Genomic DNA, 26,983 nt, shown 5'->3' with positions numbered 1-26,983 from the left:
TGTCGTACTGAGTGGTATTATGTGGAGTGTATTTATGTTTCAATGAGTAGAGTAATTACATGGAGTGTAATTATGTGGTAGAGTGGTATTATGTGGAGTGTATTTATATTGCATTGAGTAGAGTGTAATTATGTGGCGTGTTATTACGTGGCACTGAGTGGTATTATGTGCAGTGTATTTATGTTGCATTGAGTAGAGTGTAAATAAGTGGCGTGTAATTATGTGGCACTGAGTGGTATTATGTTGAGTGCATTTACGTTGCATTGAGTAGAGTGTAAATATGTGGCGTATAATTATGTGGCACTGAGTAGTATTATGTGGAGTGTATTTATGTTGCATTGAGTAGAGTGTAATTATGTGGCATACAATTATGTGGTACTGAGTGGTATGTCGGGTGGATGTATGTTGCATTGAGTAGAGTGTAATTATGTGGCGTGTAACTATGTCACACTGAGTGGTATTATCTGGAGTGCATTTATGTTGCACTGAGTAGAGTGTAATTATGTGGCATGTAATTATGTTGCACAGTGTTATTATGTGGAGTGTATTTATGTTGCATTGAATAGTGTAATTATGTGACGTGTAATTATGTGGTACTGCATGGTATTATGTGGAGTGTATTCATATTGAACTGAGTAGAGTGTAATTATGTGGCATGTTATTATGTGGCACTAAGTGGTATTATATGGAGTGTATTTATGTTGCAATGAGTAGAGTGTAATTATGTGGCGTGTGATTATGTGGCACTGAGTGGTATTATGTGGAGTGTATTTATGTTGCATTGAGTAGAGTGTAATCATATGGCGTGTAATTATGTGGCACTGAGTGGTATTATGTGGAGGGTAATTATGTTGCATTGAGTAGAGAGTAGTTATGTGGCTTGCAAATATGTGGTACTGAGTGGTATGTGGGGTGTATTTATGTTGCATTGAGTAGAGTGTAATCATGTGGCATGCAACTATGTCACACTGAGTGGTATTATGTGGAGTGTATTTATGTTGCAGTGAGTAGAGTGAAATTATGTGACTTGTAATTATGTGGCACAGTGTTATTATGTGGAGTGTATGTTGCATCGAATAGAGTGTAATTATGTGACGTGTAATTATGTGGTACTGAGTGGCATTATGTGGAGTGTATTTATGTTGCATTGAGTAGAGTGTAATTATGTGGTAGTGAGTGGTATTATGTGGAGTGTATGTTGCATTGAGTGCAGTGTAAATATGTAGCACATAATTATGTGGCACTGAGTGGTATTATGTGGAGTGTATTTATGTTGCAATGAGTAGAGTGTAATTATGTGGCGTGTGATTATGTGGCACTGAGTGGTATTATGTGGAGGGTAATTATGTTGCATTGAGTAGAGAGTAGTTATGTGGCTTGCAATTATGTGGTACTGAGTGGTATGTGGGGTGTATTTATGTTGCATTGAGTAGAGTGTAATTATGTGACTTGTAATTATGTGGCACAGTGTTATTATGTGGAGTGTATGTTGTATTGAATAGAGTGTAATTATGTGATGTGCAATTATGTGGCACTGAGTGGTATTATATGGAGTGTATTTATGCTGCATTGAATAGAGTGTAATTGTGACATGTGATCATGTTGTACTGAGTGGTATTATGTGGAGTGTATTTATGTTGCAATGAGTAGAGTAATTACATGGTGTGTAATTATGTGGTAGTGAGTGGTATTATGTGGAGTGTATGTTGCATTCAGTTGAGTGCAATTATGTGGCGTGTAATTATGTGGCACTGAGTGGTATTATTTGGAGTGTATGTTGCATTGAGTGCAGTGTAATTATATAGCACATAATCACGTGGCACTGAGTGGTATTATGTGGAGTGTATTTATGTTGCATTGAGTAGAGTGTAATTATGTGGCGTGTAACTATGTTGCACTGAGTGGTATTATTTGGAGTGTATGTTGCATTTAGTACAGTTTAATTATGTGGGGTGTAATTATGTGGCACTGAGTGGTATTATTTGGAGTGTATGTTGCATTGAGTGCAGTGTAATTATGTAGCATATAATTATGTTGCACTGAGTGGTATTATGTGGAAGGTATTTATGTTGCATTGAGTAGAGTGTGATTATGTGGCGTGTAACTGTCACACTGAGTGGTATTATCTGGAGTGCATTTATGTTGCACTGAGTAGAGTGTAATTATGTGGCATGTAATTATGTTGCACAGTGTTATTATGTGGAGTGTATTTATGTTGCATTGAATAGTGTAATATTGTGACGTGTAATTATGTGGTACTGCATTGTATTATGTGGAGTGTATTCATATTGAACTGAGTAGAGTGTAATTATGTGGCATGTTATTATGTGGTACTAAGTGGTATTATATGGAGTGTATTTATGTTGCAATGAGTAGAGTGTAATTATGTGGCGTGTGATTATGTGGCACTGAGTGGTATTACGTGGAGTGTATTTATGTTGCATTGAGTAGAGTGTAATCATATGGCGTGTAATTATGTGGCACTGAGTGGTATTATGTAGAGGGTAATTATGTTGCATTGAGTAGAGAGTAGTTATGTGGCTTGCAATTATGTGGTACTGAGTGGTATGTGGGGTGTATTTATGTTGCATTGAGTAGAGTGTAATCATGTGGCATGCAACTATGTCACACTGAGTGGTATTATGTGGAGTGTATTTATGTTGCAGTGAGTAGAGTGAAATTATGTGACTTGTAATTATGTGGCACAGTGTTATTATGTGGAGTGTATGTTGCATCGAATAGAGTGTAATTACGTGACGTGTAATTATGTGGTACTGAGTGGCATTATGTGGAGTGTATTTATGTTGCATTGAGTAGAGTGTAATTATGTGGTAGTGAGTGCTATTATGTGGAGTGTATGTTGCATTGAGTGCAGTGTAAATATGTAGCACATAATTATGTGGCACTGAGTGGTATTATGTGGAGTGTATTTATGTTGCAATGAGTAGAGTGTAATTATGTGGCGTGTGATTATGTGGCACTGAGTGGTATTATGTGGAGGGTAATTATGTTGCATTGAGTAGAGAGTAGTTATGTGGCTTGCAATTATGTGGTACTGAGTGGTATGTGGGGTGAATTTATGGTGCATTGAGTAGAGTGTAATTATGTGACTTGTAAATATGTGGCACAGTGTTATTATGTGGAGTGTATGTTGCATTGAATAGAGTGTAATTATGTGATGTGCAATTATGTGGCACTGAGTGGTATTATATGGAGTGTATTTATGCTGCATTGAATAGAGTGTAATTGTGACATGTGATCATGTTGTACTGAGTGGTATTATGTGGAGTGTATTTATGTTGCTATGAGTTGAGTAATTACATGGTGTGTAATTATGTGGTAGTGAGTGGTATTATGTGGAGTGTATGTTGCATTCAGTTGAGTGCAATTATGTGGCGTGTAATTATGTGGCACTGAGTGGTATTATTTGGAGTGTATGTTGCATTGAGTGCAGTGTAATTATGTAGCACATAATCACGTGGCACTGAGTGGTATTATGTGGAGTATATTTATGTTGCATTGAGTAGAGTGTAATTATGTGGCGTGTAACTATGTTGCACTGAGTGGTATTATTTGGAGTGTATGTTGCATTTAGTACAGTTTAGTTATGTGGGGTGTAATTATGTGGCACTGAGTGGTAATATTTGGAGTGTATGTTGCATTGAGTGCAGTGTAATTATGTAGCATATAATTATGTTGCACTGAGTGGTATTATGTGGAAGGTATTTATGTTGCATTGAGTAGAGTGTAATTATGTGGCGTGTAACTGTCGCACTGAGTGGTATTTTGTGGAGTGTATTTATGTTGCATTGAGTAGAGTGTAATTATGTGGCGTGTAATTATATGGCACAGTGGTAATATGTGGAATGTATTTGTGTTGGATTGAACAGAGTGTAATTATGTGACGTGTAATTATGTGGTACTAAGTGGTATTATGTTGAGTGTATTTATGTTGCATTGAGTAGAGTGTAAATATGTGGCGTTTAATTATGTGGCACTGAGTGGTATTATAATATGGAGGGTAATTATGTTGCATTCAGTAGAGAGTAGTTATGTGGCTTGTAATTATGTGGTACTGAGGGATATGTGGGGTGTATTTATGTTGCATTGAGTAGAGTGTAATTATGTGGCATGTAATTATGTGGCACAGTGTTATTATGTGGAGTGTATGTTGCATTGAATAGAGTGTAATTATGTGGCGTGTAATTATATGGCACAGTGGTATTATGTTGAGTGTATTTGTGTTGCATTGAATAGAGTGTAATTAAGTGGCTTGCAATTATGTCACACGGAGTGGTATTATGTGGAGTGTATTTATGTTGCATTGAGTAGAGTGAAATTATGTGGCGTGCAACTATGTCTCACTGAGTGGTATTATGTGGAGTGTATTTATGTTGCATTGAGTAGAGTGAAATTATGTGACTTGTATTTATGTGGCACAGTGTTATTATGTGGAGTGTATGTTGCATTGAATAGAGTGTAATTATGTGACGTGTCATTATGTGGTACTGAGTGGCATTATGTGGAGTGTATTTATGTTGCATTGTGTAGAGTGTAATTATGTGATGTGCAATTATGTGGCACTGATTGGTATTATATGGAGTGTATTTATGCTGCATTGAATAGAGTGTAATTGTGACATGTGATCATGTTTTACTGAGTGGTATTATGTGGAGTGTATTTATGTTGCAATGAGTAGAGTAATTACATGGTGTGTAATTATGTGGTAGTGAGTGGTATTATGTGGAGTGTATGTTGCATTCAGTTGAGTGCAATTATGTGGCGTTAATTATGTGGCACTGAGTGGTATTATTTGGAGTGTATATTGCATTGAGTGCAGTGTAATTATGTAGCACATAATTATGTGGCAATGAGTGGTATTATGTGGTGTGTATATTGCATTGAGTGCAGTGTAATTATGTAGCATATAATTATGTTGCACCTAGTGGTATTATGTGGCTTGTAACTATGTTGCACTGAGTGGTATTATTTGGAGTGTATGTTGCATTTAGTAGAGTTTAATTATGTGGGGTGTAATTATGTGGCACTTAGTGGTATTATTTGGAGTGTATGTTGCATTGAGTGCAGTGTAATTATGTAGCATATAATTATGTTGCACCTAGTGGTATTATGCGGAGTGTATTTATGTTGCATTGAGTAGAGTGTAATTATGTGGCGTGTAACTGTCGCACTGAGTGGTATTTTGTGGAGTGTATTTATGTTGCATTGAGTAGAGTGTAATTATGTGGCGTGTAATTATATGGCACAGTGGTATTATGCGGAGTGTATTTGTGTTGCATTGAATAGAGTGTAATTATGTGACATGTAATTATGTGGTACTAAGTGGTATTATGTTGAGTGTATTTATGTTGCATTGAGTAGAGTGTAAATATGTGGCGTTTAATTATGTGGCACTGAGTGGTATTATGTGGAGGGACTTATGTTACATTCAGTAGAGAGTAGTTATGTGGCTTGTAATTATGTGGTACTGAGGGATATGTGGGGTGTATTTATGTTGCATTGAATAGAGTGTAATTATGTGGCGTGCAACTATGTTACACTGAGTGGTATTATGTGGAGTGTATTTATGTGGCATTGAGTAGAGTGTAAGTATGTGGCGTGTAATTATGTGGCACTGAGTGGTATTATGTGGAGTGTATTTATGTTGCATTGAGTAGAGTGTAATTTTGTGATGTGTAATTATGTGGCACTGAGTGGTATTATGTGGAGTGTATTTATGTTGCATTGAGTAGAGTGTAATTATGTGATGTGTAATTATGTGGTACTGAGTGGTATTATGTGGAGTGTATTTATGTTGCAATGAGTAGAGTAATTACCTGGTGCGTAATTATGTCGTAGTGAGTGGTATTATGTGGAGTGTATTTATACTGCATTGAGTATAGTGTAATTATGTGGCATGTTATTACTTGGCACTGAGTGGTATTATGTGGAGTGTATTTATGTTGCATTGAGTAGAGTGTAATTATGTGGCATGTAATTATGTGGCACTGAGTGGTATTATGTGGAGTGTATGTTGCATTCAGTTGAGTGTAATTATGTGGCGTGTAATTATTTGGCACTGAGTGGTATTTGGAGTGTATGTTGCATTGAGTGCAGTGTAATTATGTAGCACATAATTATGTGGCACTGGGTGGTATTATGTGGAATGTATTTATGTTGCATTGAGTAGAGTGCAATTATGTGGCGTGTAACTATGTCACACTGAGTGGTATTTTGTGGAGTGCATTTATGTTGCATTGAGTAGAGTGTTATTATGTGGTGTGAAATTATGTGGCACAGTGTTATTATGTGGAGTGCATTTATGTTGCATTGAATAGAGTGTGATTATGTGACGTGTAATTATTTGGTACTGAGTGGTATTATGTTGAGTGTATGAATGTTGCATTGAGTAGAGTGTAAATATGTGGCATGTAATTATGTGGCACTGAGTGGTATTATATGGAGTGTATTTATGTTGCACTGAGTAGAGTATAATTATGTGGCGTGTAGTTATGTGGCACTGACTGGTATTATGTGTAGTGTATGTTGCATTGAGCAGAGTGTAATTACGGGCTTGTAATTATGTGGCACTGAGTGGTATTATGTGGAGTGTATGTTGCATTCAGTATAGTGTAATTATGTGGCATGTAACTATGTGGCACTGAGTGGTATTATTTGGAGAGTATGTTGCATTGACTGCAGTGTAATTATGTAGCACATAATTATGTGGCACTGAGTGGTATTATGTGGAGTGTATTTATGTTGCATTGAGTAGAGTGTAATTATGTGGCACTTAGTGGTATTATGTTGCGGGTATTTATGTTGCATTGAGTAGAGTGTAGTTATTTGGCTTGTAATTATGTGGTATTGAGAGGTATGTGGGGTGTATTGATGTTGCATTGAGTAGAGTGTAATTATGTGGCGTGCAACTATGTCACACTGAGTGGTATTATTTGGAGTGTATTTATGTTGCATTGAGTAGAGTGTAATTATGTGACGTGTAATTATGTGCTACTGAGTGGCAATATGTGGAGTGTATTTATGTTGCATAGAGTAAAGTGTAATTATGTGATGTGTAATTATGTGGCACTGAGTGGTATCATGTGGAGTGTATTTATGTTGCATTGAGTAGAGTGTAATTATGATGTGATTATGTGGCACTGAGTGGTATTATGTGGAGTGTATTTACGTTGCATTGAGTAGAGTGCAATTATGTGGCGTGTAAATATGTGCCACTGACTGGTATTATGTGTAGTGTATTTATGTTGCATTGAGTAGGGTGTAATTATGTGGCGTGTAACTATGTCGCACTGAGTGGTATTTTGTGGAGTGCATTTATGTTGCATTGACTAGAGTGTTATTATGTGGTGTGTAATTATGTGGCACAGTGGTATTATGTGGAGTGTATTTATGTTGCATTGAATAGAGTGTGATTATGTGACGTGTAATTATGTGGTACTGAGTGGTATTATGTTAAGTGTATGAATGTTGCATTGAGTAGAGTGTAAATATGTAGTGTGTAATTATGTGGCACTGAGTGGTATTATATGAAGTTTATTTATGTTGCACTGAGTAGAGTATAATTATGTGGCGTGTAGTTATGTGGCGCTGACTGGTAGTATGTGTTGTGTATTTATGTTGCATTGAGTAGAGTGTAATTATGTGGCTTGTAATTATGTGGCACTGAGTGGTATTATGTGGAGTGTATGTTGCATTCAGTATAGTGCAATTATGTGGCATGTAATTATGTGGCACTGAGTGGTATTATTTGGAGAGTATGTTGCATTGACTGCAGTTTAATTATGTAGCACATAATTATGTGACACTGAGTGGTATTATTTGGAGTGCATTTATGTTGCATTGAGTACAGTGTAATTATGTGGCACTTAGTGGTATTATTTTGCGGGTGTTTATGTCGCATTGAGTAGAGTGTAGTTATTTGGCTTGTAATTATGTGGTACTGAGTGGTATGTGGGGTGTATTTATGTTGCATTGTGTGGAGTGTAATTAAGTGGCGTGTAATTATGTGGTACTGAGTGGCATTATGTGGAGTGTATTTATGTTGCATTGAGTAAAGTGTAATTATGTGATGTGTAATTATGTGGCACTGAGTGGTATAATGTAGAGTGTATTTATGTTGCATTGAATAGAGTGTAATTATGACATGTGATTATGTGGCACTGAGTGGTATTATGTGGAGTGTATTTATGTTGCATTGAGTAGAGTGCAATTATGTGGCGTGTAATTATTTGGCTCAGTGTTATTATGTGGAGTGTATGTTGCATTGAATAGAGTATAATAATGTGGCGTGCAGTTATGTGGCACTGACTGGTATTATGTGTAGTGCTATTTATGTTGCATTGAGTAGAGTGTAATTATGTGGCTTGTAATTATGTGGCACTGAATGGTATTATGTGGAGTGTATGTTGCATTCAGTAGAGTGTAATTATGTGGCATGTAATTATGTTGCACTGAGTAGTATTATTTGGAGTGTATGTTGCATTGACTGCATTGTAATTATGTAGCACATAATTATGTGGCACTGAGTGGTATTATGTGGAGTGTATTTATGCTGCATTGAGTAGAGTGTAATTATGTGGCACTTAGTGGTATTATGTTGCGGGTGTTTATGTTGCATTGAGTAGAGTGTAGTTATTTGGCTTGTAATTATGTGGTACTGAGTGGTATGTGGGGTGTATTTATGTTGCATTGTGTGGAGTGTAATTAAGTGGCGTGTAATTATGTGGCACTGAGTGGTATTATGTGGAGTGTATGTTGCATTGAGTGCAGTGTAATTATGTAGCACATAATTATGTGACACTGAGTGGTATTATGTGGAGTGTATTTATGTTGCATTGAGTAGAGTGTAATTATGTGGCATGTAACTATGTCGCACTGAGTGGTAATTTGTGGTGGGTATTTATGTTGCATTGAGTAGAGTGTTATTATGTGGTGTGTAATTATGTGGTACTGAGGGGTATTATGTTGAGTTTATTTATGTTGCATTGAGTTGAGTGTAAATATGTGGCGTGTAATTATGTGGCACTGCGTGGTATTATATGGAGTGCATTAATGTTGCATTGAGTAGAGTATAATTATGTGGCGTGTAATTATGTGGCACTGAGTGGTATTATGTGGAGTGTATTTATGTTGCTTTGAGTAGAGTAATTATGTGGCTTGTAATTATGTGGTACTGAGTGGTATGTGTGGTGTATTCATGATGTATTGAGTAGAGTGTAATTATGTGGTGTGTAACTATGTCACACTGAGTGGTATTATGTGGAGTGTATTTATGTTGCATTGAGTAGAGTATAATTACGTGGTGTGTAATTATGTGGTACTGAGTGGTAATATGTGGTGTGTATTTATGTTGTATTGAGTAGAATGTAGTTATGTGGCGTGTAATTATGTGGCACTAAGTGGTATTATGTGGAGTGTATGTTGCATTCAGTAGAGTGTAATTACGTGGTGTGTTATTATGTGGTACTGAGTGGTATTTTGTGGAGTGTATTTATGTTGCATTGAGTTGTGTATTTATGTGTCATGTAATTATGTGGCACAGTGGTATTATGTGGAGTGTATTTATGTTGCATTGAATATAGTGTAATTATGTGATGTGTAATTATGTGGTACTGAGTGGTATTATGTTGAGTGTATTTATGTTGCATTGAGTAGATTGTAAATATGTGGCGTGTACCACAGCTCAAGTGCTTTTACATGGAACCTGTAAAAATAATTTCCACATGGTCAAGTGGGTGTTTAAATAGGGCAAGTAATGACGGGAAAGGTCGGAATTAGCAGCAATCACAGGAGGAACGTTTATCTCTGTGATCTGTGGTACGCTCATGCATATTTCATTCCAGTGCATCAAACTGTGCAGTAAATCGATAATTACCACAGTGCTGTGTGAAGGAGAAATACCCTAGGCCAGGCCCCTGGCAGCACGTTGGGCGCTGCTGTGACACATACTTCATCGGATGCCTGCGGGCACTGGTGTGTGGCTTCCCGCTATCTCCCCATCTCCAGGAATAACAACGTGTTCTCTTGGCGCAGTCAATCCCGTGACCTCGAAATCGATGCCTCGGATTTTATCACTGTTAGAGGGAAGCAGCAGACAGCTGCTACACTGGGTAAACATTGACAGATTCATAAATACACCACCTTCCCAGCAATTAGCTGCTTAAATTCATCGGATCCGGGTGCATAACAAGCTGCAAGGATATTATGAACAGCAGGAATTTAATTATTATCTCAAGTGACTTTGCATCTGCTTTGCATTCAGAGCAAGAGGCCCAGATAAACAACCTCCCCTGGGGGAAAATTTTTGTAGCACAGAACAGAACTGAAGAACAAGCATTTCAAAGAAAAGCAGGGCGGCGCGGTAAGATCAATTAGTAACCTGATAAGCGAAAGCATGTGACCCAGAAGGAATGCAGCTGCCAGCCTGCTCGCTCCCTAGAGCAAAACGCCATGGGAGTGAACATTTTAAGAAAAGGTGGGACATTCACCCGCTTTTGGCCAATTGCGTGCTTTCATTTTTTGAAAGCCACATGCAAAGGCAAATAGAATGTGACAACCACAAGCACGAGCTTACAGAAAGCTTTCAGCATGTCTGGAGTGATTTCAAGAGGCCCTCTCCTAGAGCAGTGCATGTGTGCTGCGCTATGCTCGACCTAAAAATGACTTCAGGAACATCCGTTCCAATTTTTATAACTTTTTTAAAAATTGCCTTGTGGGGACCTGTGTTTTATTAAGTGGGCTTATATTTTTGCTAAGCTCTGCCCCTGTAGACAGGAGGCGGTACTGCAGTCTTAAACACAGCATTTAAACACACTTTGCTCACCAGATCCACACACTAGTAGCAGAAAGGACAGATATTTCACATTACAAGCTGTCTATCCCAATGTTTTTTCAAATATTTAGAAATTCAAACTATCTGTTGCTCTATTTATTGATACAAAACCTTATTGACAGTTTGACATGAAGCTACTGAATTTAGACTTTTGGGGTCTAAAAATTGTTAGTGGTTTGATAATATTGCTAAAAGCAATTTGAGTCAGTTTTGAATCCCATAATACTTCACTATTGCCATTTGATCCATGTTTTCAAATAAAGAATGACAGTGGAATACAATGCAATGCAATATAAACTGGTTTGATCATTTTTGGCAAGTAACCGAGAGGCATCAAAGGAAATTGTTCCAGTTTAATGCTTATGCCCGTAATGTAGTGCCTTATATTGCTTTGCCTTTGTTTAAATATTAATATGCACCATGGAATATGTTCATGAGGGACTAGCTTTGTTTTGTGGTAAGGGCAACATCTTCATAGGCAGTGAACTGAAGCAATGTTATTCCCACAGCATGGGGAAGTTTATTTTTAACAGAAAAGGCATATGCTTATAATAGTGAACTTCTTAGAAGATATATTTAAATATCACCATAATATGTACGTACATTTAAAACATTTGAACTCCTTAAACTGTTCCTAAAGCTTTCCAAATTAAAACAGTTTGTTGCCATTCCCTAGGCTGGGTAAAGAATCATCATAACAAGCATTGGCAAGCCAATAGCTCTTGCCTGTGCAAGAGCTATTGGCTTTGCCAATGTGTTGCATCCATTTTGTTCACCAGCATCATGCATGAATGCTGTTCAACATTACCAAAAGTTAGTGGTATAGAGGAGAGTGGCGTGGAGTGCCATATAGTGGAGTGCCATAAAGTGGAGTAGAGTGTGGTAGGGTGGAGTGGTACAGAGTGGCATGGGGTGGTGTTTCATAGAGTGGGGGGTTGTGGAGTAGAGTGGAGAGTCGTGGTGTTTCATGAAGTGTTGTAGAGTGCAGTAGAGTGGAGCAGTGTTTACCACACATACATTCAGAACGCAAGGTAAGACATAAGGTAAGTGAAACTTTATATATTTATATATATATATATATATATGTGTGTGTGTGTGTGCATGTGCGTTCCTGTGTGTGTGTGTGTATATATATGCTTCACCGTCTGCGTCCCATTAATCTGATGAGGACGCACGGCACTGAAGACTCCGACATGTTTTCCCTTCTTCTTTATTAATTTTGATTCAACACCACAGTGCAACCAAACAGACGGACGGTCTACGCATTTCAACACCCAGCCTTCTACTGGAAGTTATATATTTATATATGTGTGTGTGTGTGTGTGTATATATATATATGTATATATGTGTATATTTATATACATTTGAATATATGTATATATTACTTTTTTTTGTTTAATTGGAGGACCCTTACCACCCAGTAAACCCACCCCTAAACCCTAAAAAAAACTTTACTACTCTTACCCAACCCCTAACACACTCCTAAACCCTAAAACACCCTTACCACCCTATACCCTTAGCCACCCCAACCCATACATTTTATATATATATACATATATATATATACACACACACACACACACACAAATATTTACCTTAATTATACTTACCTTGCATTGTAAAGGCATGCATGGCAAAGGCATATTTGCGGTAAAGGCAATGCATGGTAAAGGATTTGCATGGTAATGGATGCGTGGTAAACGCATTGTGTGGTTCCTACCATATGGTAAAGACTGTTTTCCCAGTCAGGGCCCTTCTCTCCCCAGGTTGCAGCTCAAAGCAGTGTCACCTGGGTTTCTCCCTCATGTTTGCTCTTCAGGGAGTAACTCTGCTCTCCCTCTCAGGTACACCTAAAGTTTGTAGTGCTGATCCCAAAACGGTCAATGGAAACACTGCTTAGAGCCTGTTCAGTCCAGCTTGGGAGCCCTGGATTGCTGATGTGGACCACTCACTGTGGCCATCCTTGATTTGCCAGCCACATGCGCTCTGAGTTTCATCTGAGCACTTTTCGGCCAGGCGGGCTTGTTGCACCTACATTTTCATCAACTGAGCCTCTCCCCACTCTCAGGGCTCCCAGATCAGCAAATTTATGAAAATCTCCAGTTGAGTGGCTTTATTTACTAGGTTTATTGAGGACCTGGAACACAAAGCTCTGTTCGTTTTCTCCCTATCCACTGCCTGGATATTAGTTAATCACCCTTTTTTCCATGCTCTCAGATGCAGAGACAAGGCCGAAGATAGTGATAGAAATTCCAGTAACAAAACTCACTTGGGATAGTTATTCAGTGTCATATGTATCCCCACTCTTCTGAATGGTGAGGTGAATGGGATTGGTGAGAAGGTACATTGACGCAGACAGAGTATCCACCAGATAGACTGCTACCAAAGGTAAGTAGCTTTTTTTCTGATGGATACTTCTAAGTAGATTTTTTTCTGATGGATACTTCTAACTGCAGATTCTGCACCTCTTGAATCATTACCCAAGTAGCATTGACATAGTGGCGGATCTAAAGAGATGGTCAAATCGGGACGTTTGCAGCACAGATCTGGCAAAATGGCCTTGCCCGCAGTCTTCAGTGGCAAAGCAATAATGCATGGGGATGGTAAGGACTGAAGCCTACACTGCAGCCTAGCAGATAATGCAAAAGAAACAGTATTTGCCAAGGTTAGTATGAGTCCTGATGCTCTAAGGAGGCTCCTTCTTGGCAAAGGCATACCAGATTTTGATGCACACCACAACCCATGCGAAACAGTCCGCTCCTAATCACATTGCTTTTCTTGGAACCAGCATAGCCCAGGAAAAGCTGATCATTAATCCGGTTCTGAAGCAAAAACATAATGCAGCACAACCAATCCCAAAGTAAGACAATGAAGACACCAACAGTCAGATACACAAGGGGCAAGAAATAGCAGAATAGTCCATAATTCCATGTAGATTAATTCCACCACACCGATAAAAGGCTAAACTGGCCAACTTTTACAAACATGCTATAATGGGTGGGTAGCTTTAGGTATTACACCACATATCCATATTCTGGCAACTTACAAACAGCAACCTGCTTGCAATGTTTAGGGGGTCACAGCTGAATTTAAAAAAAACACACACAAATGCAGACTACTTGGCCTCACAGAAGATTTATTACCCAGGAAGATACTGAAACAGGAGTCCTTACTTCTTCCTACTTGAACGTCATACAAGTTTGAAAAGCACAACCCTGATGAAGTCCCTAGTGGATGAAACGCGGTGGCTGGGCTCACTGGAAAATTTTATGTATTGAAAAATCAACAAAATTGAATTGGATACTGGACGCATTCTTGAGATTCCTGACAATTGAATCTCACTTCTTGTTCATCATTGTAATAGTTGGTAATATTAGATTGCCTGAATTTGGGCCGGAAACGAAACAATATAGTAGACGCTCCTTTTCTAATTGTTGTGATGTAAATTGCATAGTTTTGTCTTCTATGCAGTGGGGCCATGAAAAGTTGAGTGTGGGATCACTGATGATAATACGATACACTTGTGCAACGGTAGGGCCCACATTGCTTTGGCTTATCTTTTGAGTGTGTACTAGTGTAGATCAATTCTTACGTTTTTGCAGGTGGTGGCTACCTGCAGTCATCCAGGAACCAGGACTTACTTTAGCCATCAGACTTTGACCCAGAGCAAAAAAGAGAAAAACAGAAAAGGGAGAAATGAGAAGGAAAAATAATATCAAAACAGCGAGAAAAGGCAAAAGCAATGATGAAGAAGAGACTCCAAGAGTGAGATAAGGAGATCGGAAATGTGGGGTGGAGAAAGAAAGATGCATGGTGTTGTGTCATCACTAGACAGCCAAGGTATTTGGCAAGCTTGTCATTTGGCAGTGCTTTAAGAAAGCTTTGTGTCCTAGCACATTTCTTAACAAATGAAGCACTAACTAGATATTCTAAGGCCTGGTATCACAGATTGAGCATAAACATTTACAAGATTGCGCACACTCGTTCACATTGTGTTAGCTTGTTCCTTTGAGCTTTTGCTTTCTGAACTCAAGTGCAACTACTGTTTGCCTTTTTCTTTGGCACTTCCTCAAAACTGAATTCACAGCATATAATTTACCAATAGGGTAACGTTGGATGGATAACTTCATAAACATTTTGAACTAAAATTTCACACACTAAAATGAATTCCTGGATAGTATCCTCACTCACTGGAGATAACAAAGGCATACTGAATGAATGCGCACCAAAAAGGTGTTTAATGCATTTCCTGAGACGTTAAGAAGGTTTACTTCTGCATAGGTGTCTTACCTTTGAATGCGCCTGACCCGGCTCCTGCGTTAAAGGCCACCGTAACAATGTAGACAGCAAGGGATAGGAAAATTAGAAAAATCTTCCCCGTATCGTGCTGAGCCATTATAAGATGCTAAAACAAAAACCAAAAACTTGCTGTAATTGTCATGCATTGACTGTACTTCTTTGCACTGAAATCTTAAACAACAGTATGATTAAGAAAGTCTGTGAATTATAGTTACGCGACATTGACCTACAAAAAAGCATACTGTGATGAACAAAGCATCATCCCAAAACGTAGGTCAGGATAACATTACATTAAAAAAATCTTTAGTTAGGTAGGTTATTTATTATTGTTTAGACATGTCTATAAAACAATGTACACACAGTGACAGTAAAACTCCCACACCCTACCCCCATTACCCACCACCTACGCATGCCTCCCCATGGCAAGCCACAGTAAAAGACACGTCATATGAATATATATAGGGCTCCCGGTATTATGGTATTTATATTTTTGTCATTTCCGTCTGTATTTATCCATATTTATTTTTTGCAAATTTTACCAGTATTTATCCACATTTATTTGAGGTTTTGTGAAAAAATTAAGCTGAAACGTGTATATTTCTGCATTTATTCAACCAATTAATGTGCACTTGTGCCTCAACGCCTGACATGTTTCAATGATATATACACACTCAGATGGTAAAATCTGAACTTGTAAGAAAATATATACATTTTAGTATCAAGGTTGTGCACATCTACTGCAGTTTAAGGCTCTTTACTAAAATCCCTAAATTTTGTTAATTCCCTTGTTTGGCGATCCGCACAGCTATTGTCTGGCAGTCATGATTGACAGCATTTAGAATCACTCAAAAACAACCCATATTTACATTTTTATCCACATTTAAGAATAAATACAGACAGGAAAATAAATGGTTTTCTGTCTGTACTCATCTGTAAAAATCAGTAAAAATGCAAAACAGGAATCCTGAATTATATATTAACAAATTTGCTGTTTCAGTATTCCTCCTCATAATCGACACAGATCCTTTCAGCTTTAAGGAATAACGTTCTCTAACAATACTTCTAGCCCAAGCTACCTTTCAGATCTTTTGCTAGTGTACAATCTACATCAAAAAACTCCATGTTCGTGGGAAGTGCCAGTGCTATGACGTATATTATATTTGAAAAACATTGGTTTTAAAATCTGACATCGTAAACTATAACAATGCAAACAATCTAACAAGAAATGCGCATTAAAATTTAAAACACAAACCACAGTTGCATCCACTTTTAAAAAACGAAAATTCAACGCCACCTGAAATTTTTATAGCATCAGGCACAACTGAGGGCTTGGAAAAGCAGCTATATAAGGATACATCCTACAATTATCCCAGGAATCCAACATGAAGACTTGCACTTATTAAACGAAACTTGATAGAAGAACCACTAAGTGTCCATTATTTATGTTTGTACTCACGGTTTACCCCATGTACTAAAGTCACTTCAATAACTGATAAGACGTGTGCTAAGGAATGTTATCTGTCCGCTGAGGGTTTCCTTGAAACGTAACACAAATCTGGTGCCCTGGATTCTCTTCTACAACCACTCTCAACTCCCCCTTCCAAAGATGGAACACCTCCATTACTCTAAATGTTTTCATCTTCAGTAGTACCCCGTTATTCAATAGTCTTTCTCTGACTTGCGCAGCCCACTTTAGATCACTCCGTATTAGTTCTATAGCACACCAGATTCCCTTCCACTCGTATCGCCGGGCACATTGTGCCTTTGAGTAGGCCTAGCAATTTATCAGGTATTTGCCCTCACACATCTCCAAGCTTGCCTCTGTACCTAGGGTCAGCAATTCAGCCCCATATAAGCATTGACGTGGAACCATAGCGTTATAGGCTGTAAGTACCGGGGTCAGAGAAGGTCCTCTGTATGTGGTTTTAAATTTGACTAGGCCACCATTAGTGGAAAGAGCACGAGCCTCCACCGTTTCTTTGTGCAGGGGCGAATATTATTTGTTATGAAACATCATACCTACATATTTATAAGTAGTTACCACCGCCACCTTATCGTTGCCTAATACCTACTTATATAGTTTTATCTTTTTCCCCAAAGGTCATTATTTTTGTTTTCTCCATATTCCCCTTTAGTTTATTAGCCACAATACACATTAAACCTCCCTAACTTCCTCTGTAGGCCCACTTGTGTCAAATCTAAAATGGCCAAGTCATCCGAGTAAAGGATGTCTTAGCCCATAGGGATTCTAGAGGAGAGAGACCTATTTAAATCTAATTCTACTTGACCCCAATTCTGGTGATAAAGTTCCTGAATGATTGCAAGTAAGCTACAGGGAATGTTCAGGTGCGGAAGTTTCTCCCACAATATAGTGCGATCCATTAGGTCGAAAGCTGAACTAAAATCGATAAAACAGCAAAAAAGATTCTCTGTCGTTTCCATTGCCTTCTGCCCAAGAGCCCACAGACTGAAGCAATGGTCTATCATAGAATGGCCTTGTGTGAAGCCTCCTTGCTCCATAGGGACTATATTAGTGGTCTCAATCCAATCTTTTAGTGTCTGTAAATCACCTTCGAATACAACTTAGCTCCGACATCAAGCACATTTATCAAACGGTAATTTTTGGGGTCATCAAACGCCTTTTTTGTGGATTGGCTTAATTTTTGCACCCTTCCAGCTCAGAGGGAATTTACCTGTCTGAGTTGCAAACACAAAAACTTTGGAGACAAGCATTGGCATAGCCAATAGGTCTGGCCTTTGGGACCTTATAACACTTGATGTTGTTGCGCCAAGGATATTGTGCTGGGTAACTAAACACTTATAAGGTCCCAAAGGCGAGACCTATTGGCTATGCCAATGCTTGTTTTGTTATGCCACTGCTTTACTGTGAGTGAAAGCATTTTGTTAATGCACATGTACACATCTGCCTAAAAAGAAACCAGCTTCAGGGCCAGGGCTGTTCGGCCAATCTCTACTTTAATTTCATGTTTTAATTATTTATTTTTTCCGATGGGTATATTTTTGCAAGCAAACACAGGCTACCTTTGCCTAGTGGCAATTTTACTTGTTATTACCTTCACAAATATAATGCTCACTGCACGGTTGTAAAAATACATAAAAATGCAAGCTTGCCAATGTCAGACCGATTGACTTTGCCAGTGCTTGTTTTAACCCGAATGTATGACCTAATTAGGGTCACTAGTATGTCGCCTGGACAGTAGCTGCTACTCTCAGCTTAGTGTTCGTGCTAAGACGTGTTCAGAGGAAAAGCTGATGAGTCTAGAATGGTAACTTGCAAAAGTGCTTCTGTACTCTTTCGCCAAGGCACGGGCGTCCATGAGCACTACACTCCGCGGGACAGATTCAGCCTGTGGTGTGTGAGGTACCTTGAGAGTGCATCTGTATAAACATCTGAGAGCCACCCATGCTCTTACTACATTTCTCTGATTCACTACACATTCCACCTCCGAGTTGGAGCATATAAGTTTACATGTGAAACTTCTACACTAAACACTCACACATTCGGATCACAGCTTCCTGTGAAAATGAACATTTATGGATCATTTCTGCTCTACTAGTTTTATGAATAAGAAAACAAAAAGAGAAAAACAAAATAACATGAACATTTCAATTAAAAGTCCGCAATTTGGATTTGCCAAGTTATGCGTTCTTACTACCACCATACAAAGCCCGGTCATAAAGATCTTAGTATAAGATACCGAAATCGTTTAGGTGTACAAGGTACGTGGTGCGGTTTTAGAGAAGCACATAAATATCCTTATACTTTAGTCTAAGGAACAAACTTTTAAATTCAGAAACCGCCTCAGATGCACAACACATTTATAAGGCTCTTCAGCTGACGCTGTGTGAATTGATAACATAACATACGATTTGAAGCTAGAGTTAGAACATTGTTTGATTTTCTTGCAGAAAACTGATGCATGGGCACAGGAAGGCTCAGTGTGTTAAAGTGCCTGCTGCCGAGGTCAGTGTGTTCCTTTCAAGTCACAGGCTCCCGTACCATCAGGATCACACAACATCTCATCCTTCTGGGGTCCAGTGGAGTAACGAAATAGAGCGGGGGGCTTGCAAAGTATAAGGGGGCCCCACGCTCCTGACATAGTCAGGAGTTCTGAGCTCAGAGTCCCGCCGCCTGTGAACTGTGCCAGAGGGGGCCCCCCTGGAGATTGCCCCTCCCCCCGCACTGCGGGTGCTATTTTTACGCCACTGCTGGGGTCAATAAAATGAGCCGTATTGAATTGGCTCAGATGAAAATGCACAAGTTTGCTATGGTTAAAAATAAAGGAATTACATTTAAAAAACAAGCAAAAGTGACGTGAAATTTATCGCGATCATGAACAAAGGGGGGCGGGAAGAAGGGGAAAATGAAACTGACGAGTGGGAGAAGGGAGGGGGTAGGTGAGGGGAGTCACGCGCTGGAAGGCTGGAAGACTTCATGAGCCTTGACAGAAACCCACATGGCGGCTGCACATGTGCACGCTCGCGTGGACGCAAGCGCTAGGCCACCAAAAGCCTGTGGCAGCACTTTGAAAACCCCGATACAAAATGTATCGCAGAGCTGCGCATGCGCTGGGTCAGCGAGACCTAAAAAACCAGGCCCACCACACAGGGTTTGCTTTTATAACAATGGCGGATAAATTGTCTGGACCTGCTTCCCTGGTTAGTTTTTTTTTTTAAGAACTTTTTTTTTTTAACAGTCGCTTGGCACACCATTACCAGTTTCACAAGGGAATGTTCTGAGAAAAACACCAGTAGACCCTCCCTCGGGGTGAGCCACCTTCCTCTCTCAGGAACCCCTGTAGCCCTATAAATATTACTTACGAATCTGACCCAAATGTTCTCCGAGACCACACACCTGACAGGTTTGTTTGCCTTACTTCAGCCACTCTGGACTAACTTTCAAAACATATGCAAATCTTTGGCCTGGAAGGTGCGGATCATCAAGTCCCAAATTGCCTTCTGGTAAACACGTTTCTTTCTACTAATTAGCGCTGCATATTCCTTTTTTATGGCATCAAATCTTTTTTTAACCCTGTGGCCTCTCTGGGAGAAAGATTGCATTTCTGTTTGCCATTATATCACTGGATATAGAATATATTTTATAATATACCCCATAACTACAGGTGCATTTTTAGCAGGAACTAAAGATCTTTTAACACCAGGACCAAGAGCCCGGCTTTAATAGACATATCTGGGGGAAGGAGGGTTAGCGAGTGGAAGGTGGAAGAGGTCCTAACTGAACTTACCTTTACCTAGTTTTCAAGAAATATCACACATTTCATTATGTAAGCATGTCCTCGTTGAATTTGAATTAGTAAACCTCATCTAAAGGTAACGGGGGACTTCAGTTCACATTTTAATGCACTTTAAGAGGTGCTGTGGAAAGCCTGTTGTCAAAAGTTCAGGAATCATAGTAGTATTTAAATTCCTTTTTGTAAACTAATTGTGAACGTTTTTCTATTGCCTGAGGATGACTAGTGAGGTCTCAGACATATTATGCTCTGTATATAATAGTTTGTTAATCTTAGCTACTGTTTGAGGGTAGCCAGACAACAGGTCAGGACCGAGGCGGGCACTGAAGGTGTCAAAATATTAAATCCAGGTACGAAAAGAGTACAGTGCAGCAATTCTGTACTAGCCTCGAAGAGTTACATTCACGTGTATGTTATGGGGGTGTGGAGTAGGATGTTTGTCCCATCACAATGGAATGTATCCCATGATTGGGTCTAAAAAAGAGGTACCAAGCAGGGCAGCGCTATATTTAGAGATTTATGTACAAAGCTGGGTGATGACTGCCTAGGAGTGCTTATCTAACTTTGCCCTAAATACTTAAATCTGGCAACAGAATTCAGTCATCCCTTTCAGTTGGTTGGAACCTGCCATCACCCACTTATTGAATGAGATCGTAGACAGAAGCCAAGAGAAGGTTGGGTAGAGCTGGCCTGGTTCTGCCTGCCTTGCCAGCTATGTGTGAACTGGCATGCTATCACCATGGCCTATTCAACTGTGGGTCCATTCCAGGCTCTTGTGGCCTCGTCACTGTAACCTGGTGTGGACGATTCAAGAACATATTGATTTCTTGATAAAGGGTCAACAGTGGGGATTGGGAAAAGCTACTTATTGTTGAAGAAGCTTTGCGAGGCACTCAGCGAAATACGTTTCAATGTCTGGAAAGAGTGATTCCAATGAGGTTACTTTCAGTGGCGGCTGATAGGGAACGGAGATGGGAGGAAGCGGGGGTTAGAACATTTTTTAAAAAGAAAGAAAATTTACCTGCGTTCGCATCACAGCCCCCGCCTCTTCTCCATTGCAGGAAGCACCCGGGCTCCCCTAAGCCAATCACAACGCTGAAATGCAGCATTGTGATTGGTTCCCCTACGCCAATCACAATGCAGCAATGCAACATTGCGATAGGTCTGAGCGCCGTAGTTTGAAGCTCAGATGGGGACACGGAGCCTGTGCATGTTCCTCACCAGGTTGTGCATTACAGCCGGGTGGAGAAGATGCAATGTGTGCATGAACTTTGGGTTGGCCCAAGAGGGCCGGCGAAACAGTTCATGCGCACTTAGGGAGTGAAAAACCCTCCTCTCCCTGGCCCCTTCTATGGCCAGGCCCTCCCCGCACCTAGGAACAGAAAAACAAAATGACAATAACGTTCAGTTTATAATTTTATTTCTCCTCTGCACTGCTCTCAAAGTAGTGGGGCGACGCTCTTCTGCCTTAGTGGAGGAGCCACGACTGGTTCCTTTTCCTGAATTAAGAAAAAATAACCCCATTAGAATCACCTTTACATCTTTTTTTTTAAATTCAGGAAAAATAACCTCGCTGGGACTACTTTTTTTTTCATTTTGTGACAATCTTATCAATGTTCAGATAAACTTCAATGAAAGAAAAAAATTAAGAAACCTGATAGAAATACCTACAGCAACAATTAAAATATCTGAAGAGCCATTCCACATAAATAAAGAGGATATCATACAACACGACAGCAGACTCGTCCCATACCATCTTTTTTTTTTTTTTTTTGAAACCGTTTATTACAGATCTCAAGAATATACAAGTATGGGCCTACAACCTTCCGGCCGGCCGCTAGAATGACAGGAGCATATGACATACGTTCATAAACACTTGGCGTTGCAGAGCAGCATAATCAGGAGGTATCAACGTCGTGGGCCACATCAGTCAGACCCCACAATACGGTTCCATTTTGTACAAACAACAAGAAAACAACACCCACAAGGCAACCAGCAATCAAAAGTAACAGCGCGTGCTCCCCAAGTGGGGGACCCCAACTATCCACAGGAGTCGAAAGAGGGGAAGGGGAACAGAGCAAGGACTGGGGGAACCCTGTGCCCGGGGCTGGGGGAAGGAGTCAGCTAAGGGGACGGGGCTGGTGAAGCAGCAGGCAGCAATGGTGGCGCGCAGATACCCCCGCGGTAGGCGTTCCAGGGGCCCCATACCTTCACCCACGTCCCAGGCTTACCCCTCGCCACATACACCACCTTTTCTCGAAACATGCACCAGTCCATGTGTTCTTTCCAGGCCGATACCGTCGAGGGCCTCTGGGATCCCCACAGCTGAGCAATATCACGCTTGGCCACCATATATCCCAGAGTTACCCACCACGTCTGCGGCGCCGAGTAATCAGTTGGTTCCCACACATTCAACAGGCATCTCCTCGCTTCAGGCAGCAGCGCCACATGCGTAACCACTCGCAGGACCTCATGCACACCACGCCAGAATCGCTCCACCTCCGGGCACTCCCACAAGATATGCAGAAAGGTCCCCAAAGCACCACACCCACGCTTACACAACCCATCCTCAGCATATCCCATACGCAGAAGCCTTGGCCCCGTCATGTAGACCCGGTGGAGTATCTTAAGCTGGACGAAGCGAAGGCGAGCCGGTATGGCCACCTCCTTCAGGGAGGCCACCGCGGAGATCCAGTCTTCGTCGTCCAGCTCCAGCCCATCGGCGACCCAAGCCTCTCGGAGGCCAGTCAGCAAGCCCGAGCGGTCATTGATCAGCTTTTTGTAAATAAGTGAGATCGTGCTGTCTGGGACGTGGCCATCTAGCACTCTATCCTCCAGGGGGGAAGACTCCGGGATGGAGGCGACGTCTGGGAAGACGGAGCCCAGTGCATGACGGACCTGCAAATACCTAAAGTATTCACTGCCCTGCAGCTGAAACTCCGTCTGCAGTGTCTCAAATGTTTTAAATCCCCCCCTCGACCAGAGATCCCCCACTTTGCTGATGCCTATCGTGTCCCACTTCTCGAAGCCCTTCGAGGTCCACAAGGAGCCCAACCTCTCAAACGCGTACAACGGTGACGCCCGGGTCAAACGGTCCTTCCATCCCATAGCTGCATTAGCCGCATGCCACACTCGCACCATGACACGCGTGGGTCCCGTCAGGCGAGCGTCGGGCGCGCCAGAGTAGAGCGCTCGATTGTAGTCGCCACCGGGCAGTAGCATCTTGTCCATTTCAAATGCCGGGTTTAAGGCAGGCCCGTAGAGGCCGTGGTTAATTGCAGCTAGCTGGGAGGCCCAGTAATACCGTTTAATATCCGGGAGGGCAATCCCCCCGTCGTACCATGGGAGCGTCAATTTCGCCAGGGCAATACGTGGCCTCCCGTCCCAGAACAAGCGGCGCTGTAGACTCTCCACCTCACGGAAGTAGCGCGCCGGGACTAAGTCCATAGTGTTCTGGAGAGCGTACAGGAAGCGTGGCAAGGACATCATCTTAAACAACGCCGCCCGGCCGAGCGGCGAAAGCGGCAGGCGCCGCCAGCGCGCGACGTCCTCCTTCAAGCGCAGGAGGGGGGGGAGCAAGTTCCGCTCGTAGCGGGCCTCCGGGTCCAGAGTAATGTAGACACCCAGATACCTAAACCCCTGAGAGGCAATCTGGATCGGACAGCCCCGCGGGAGGACGGGAGCCTCCCCGGAGAGCACATACACACATGATTTAGCCCAGTTGATGACAAGGCCTGAGTTGCGGCCGAATGAGCACAAAACATCCACCAGGACAATCAGTGATTTACGCGGGGAGGCTAAGTACAAAAGGATGTCGTCAGCGTATAGGGACACGCGGTCCTCGTACTCGGGGGTCCAACGGAGACCACGAATGGAAGGATGCCACCGCAGCCACTCCGCTAGGGGCTCCAAGGCCAGTGCAAACAGGAGCGGCGACAAGGGGCAGCCCTGTCGCGTGCCCCGTCCCAGCTCGAATGGGACCGATACTCTTCCATTCACCACCACCTGCGCCAATGGGCCCGAATACAACAATTTGACCCAGCCAATGAACCCCGGGCCAAATCCAAACTTCGCCAGCATCGCCCAAATGTATGGCCACTCCAGCGTGTCAAACGCCATGGTGGCGTCTAAGGACGCCAATATGGCCGGCTCCTGCACGAATGGGACACGCGCGAGCACCCCGTGCAAGCGCCACAGATTAAGGGCCGTGTTACGATGGGGAATAAAGCCGGACTGGTCTTGGTGGACCAAGTCGCCCACCACGCCGACCAGCCGGTTGGCCAGCACCTTGGCGAGAATTTTGGGCTCCGCATTCAAGAGTGAGATAGGCCGATAGGATGTAACCCGGTCTCGAGGTCTCCCCTCCTTGTGGATCACCACGATTGTAGCTAGACGCTGGTCCAGCGGGAGGGAGCCCAGCGAGTGGGCCGCAAGGAACATCGCGCGGAGGTGGGGTGCCAGTACATCCGGTCGCAACTTGTACAACTCGATCGAGATGCCGTTTGGGCCCATGGCCTTGCCGGAGGCGACCGAGCGTATGGCGAGGGCAATTTCGTCGGAGGTGGGAGCGGCATCTAACGACACCCTGTCCTCTTCCGAGAGGGAAGGCAGCGCGATATCCCTAAGCAGGGCATGAGAATCCTCCTCCGAACAGGGAGAAACCGGGGAATACACCTCGCGGAAATAATCCGCGAAACAAGAGACAATGTCTTCTGGCTCGGTTACACTTACACCATCCATCCTCTCAATCAGCGGGACCACACGACTCGCTCTCTCCTTTTTATCCAACCACGCAAGCAGTTTACCAGCCTTATCTCCCACATCATACAGTCGCCCCTGTTGCTCCCTACTGAGACCCCTGGCCGCCTCCGTAACGAGGGCCCTGTAGGCCGCCTGCTTAAGCTGTAGAACATGTAATGCAGCATCCGTCACCCCACCCTCTAGATCACCCTCCAATTCGGCAATTTCGGCCTCCACCCGGGTCACCTCCTCCTGCTCGCGCCTCCGGGCATGTGAGATAAGGGACAGGGCCTCCCCTCTGAGAACTGTCTTGAAGGCTTCCCACAGGGAGATAGCCGAAGGGACGGACCCCACATTCTCATCAAAGTATCGCTGCAAGGATTTAATCAAATCAGCACGAATAGTGGGGTCGCGCAGGTACCAGGCATTGATTGGAGCTACCCTGCCCTCACCCCTCGGGAAGATATCAAAATGTAACAGGAGCGGGGAGTGATCGGAAATACCCCGTGCCAAATGGCGCACCTCTCCTACCCTCCCAACATAGGCCGAAGGGACAAGGACATAATCGAGCCGTGAGAGGCTACCATGGGCACCCGAGTGGAAAGTGTACTGCAGCTGCGTGGGATGTTTTAAGCGCCAGAAGTCCACCAATCCCAGTGTATCCAAGAGGCCGGACAGCCACGCCTGTGCCCGTGGGAGGTCCCTAGGGGGGTGACGATCCACAGTCCCAGAAACCACCGCATTGAAGTCCCCCCCAACCACCAGAAGCCCCCCCGGAAGGCCAAGGAGGAGGCGCCCCAGGTCTGCAAAAGTAGTCGACTGTAGCCCCGGTGGGACGTACACTGACACAAAGACAACTACTTTGCCCTCCATTCTCCCCACCAAGACAGTGTAACGGCCCCTATCATCATGGCGCACCTCGTCTATTTCCAACGGGAGCGAGTTCTTCACCATGATGCCCACACCCCGTGAGCCCGACGTGAAGCCCGAGTGGGCCACCAAACGGTAGCCACGCCGATTCATGGCACAAAAAGAATTACCAATAAGGTGTGTCTCCTGCAGACAGACTACATCGGGTGAGATTCGTTTCAGATACTGCAGGACCACCCCTCGTTTGATCCTATCCCCCAGTCCATTAACGTTCCAAGACAACAAAGTCAGGTCCCTACCCCCCATCACATACAGAAGTCATCATTCGTCCCCCCGAGAGCACCTCGACACCAATACAATAAAGGGTTTGCCTTGTGGTAAAAACAAACAACACCCCACCCCAACCCACCCATCCCAACAGAACTCCCCCCTCCCTGCACCCCTGCATGAGCCCAAACAGCCCCCCCCAAAGTGCAGTGTGCCTGTCGCCCCATAGATGATTAAACTAACTAGTCCCCCAGAGGAGGAGGGAGAACCCCCAAAAGACCCCATACGACCTCCACAGGAGGGGAACTTACTCGAAAAGACGAACAGTCAGAAGTGACAACAATTGAGTCCAGAGCGAGGCCTGATATTAGTCCCTCAGTCCTGATCCGGCGAGCCCTCTCCTCCAACCGCACCCCCCCCACCCCCCCGACCCCGATCCCCGGACAAAGTATCCAGCCAGTCCCCGGCCGCTTCGGGACGATCAAAAAAGTGCGTGCGGCCATCCACCTCCACCCGCAACTTAGCTGGGAAAAGCATCGCATACTTGAGGTTGAGGTCCCGTAGACGACGTTTGACTCCGAGAAAGCTCAGTCTCTGCTTTTGGACCGCTGGGGTGAAATCAGGATAGAAGCTTATGTCCATGTTGTCGAGTTTGACCGGTCCTTGTAGCCTGGAAGTTTGC

General features: G+C 42.5%; 1 protein-coding gene across 1 annotated transcript in view; it reads right to left on the bottom strand.

The window, feature by feature from the left end:
* The window catches only part of LOC146817994 (uncharacterized), a 294,213-nt gene that overhangs the window by 59,016 nt on the left and 208,214 nt on the right, over nt 1–26,983 (bottom strand). The window contains exon 7 of the mRNA XM_085609281.1: nt 15,143–15,257. Within this exon, the coding sequence (XP_085465407.1) occupies nt 15,143–15,257 (115 nt within the window). The remainder of the gene's footprint in view (nt 1–15,142; nt 15,258–26,983) is intronic.

This window comes from Triturus cristatus, chromosome 6 (assembly GCF_964204655.1).
Source record: "Triturus cristatus chromosome 6, aTriCri1.1, whole genome shotgun sequence".
Taxonomy (NCBI): domain Eukaryota; kingdom Metazoa; phylum Chordata; class Amphibia; order Caudata; family Salamandridae; genus Triturus; species Triturus cristatus.
The sequence above is the reverse complement of the archived record's forward strand: the minus strand, read 5'-3'. Positions and strand labels throughout refer to the sequence as shown.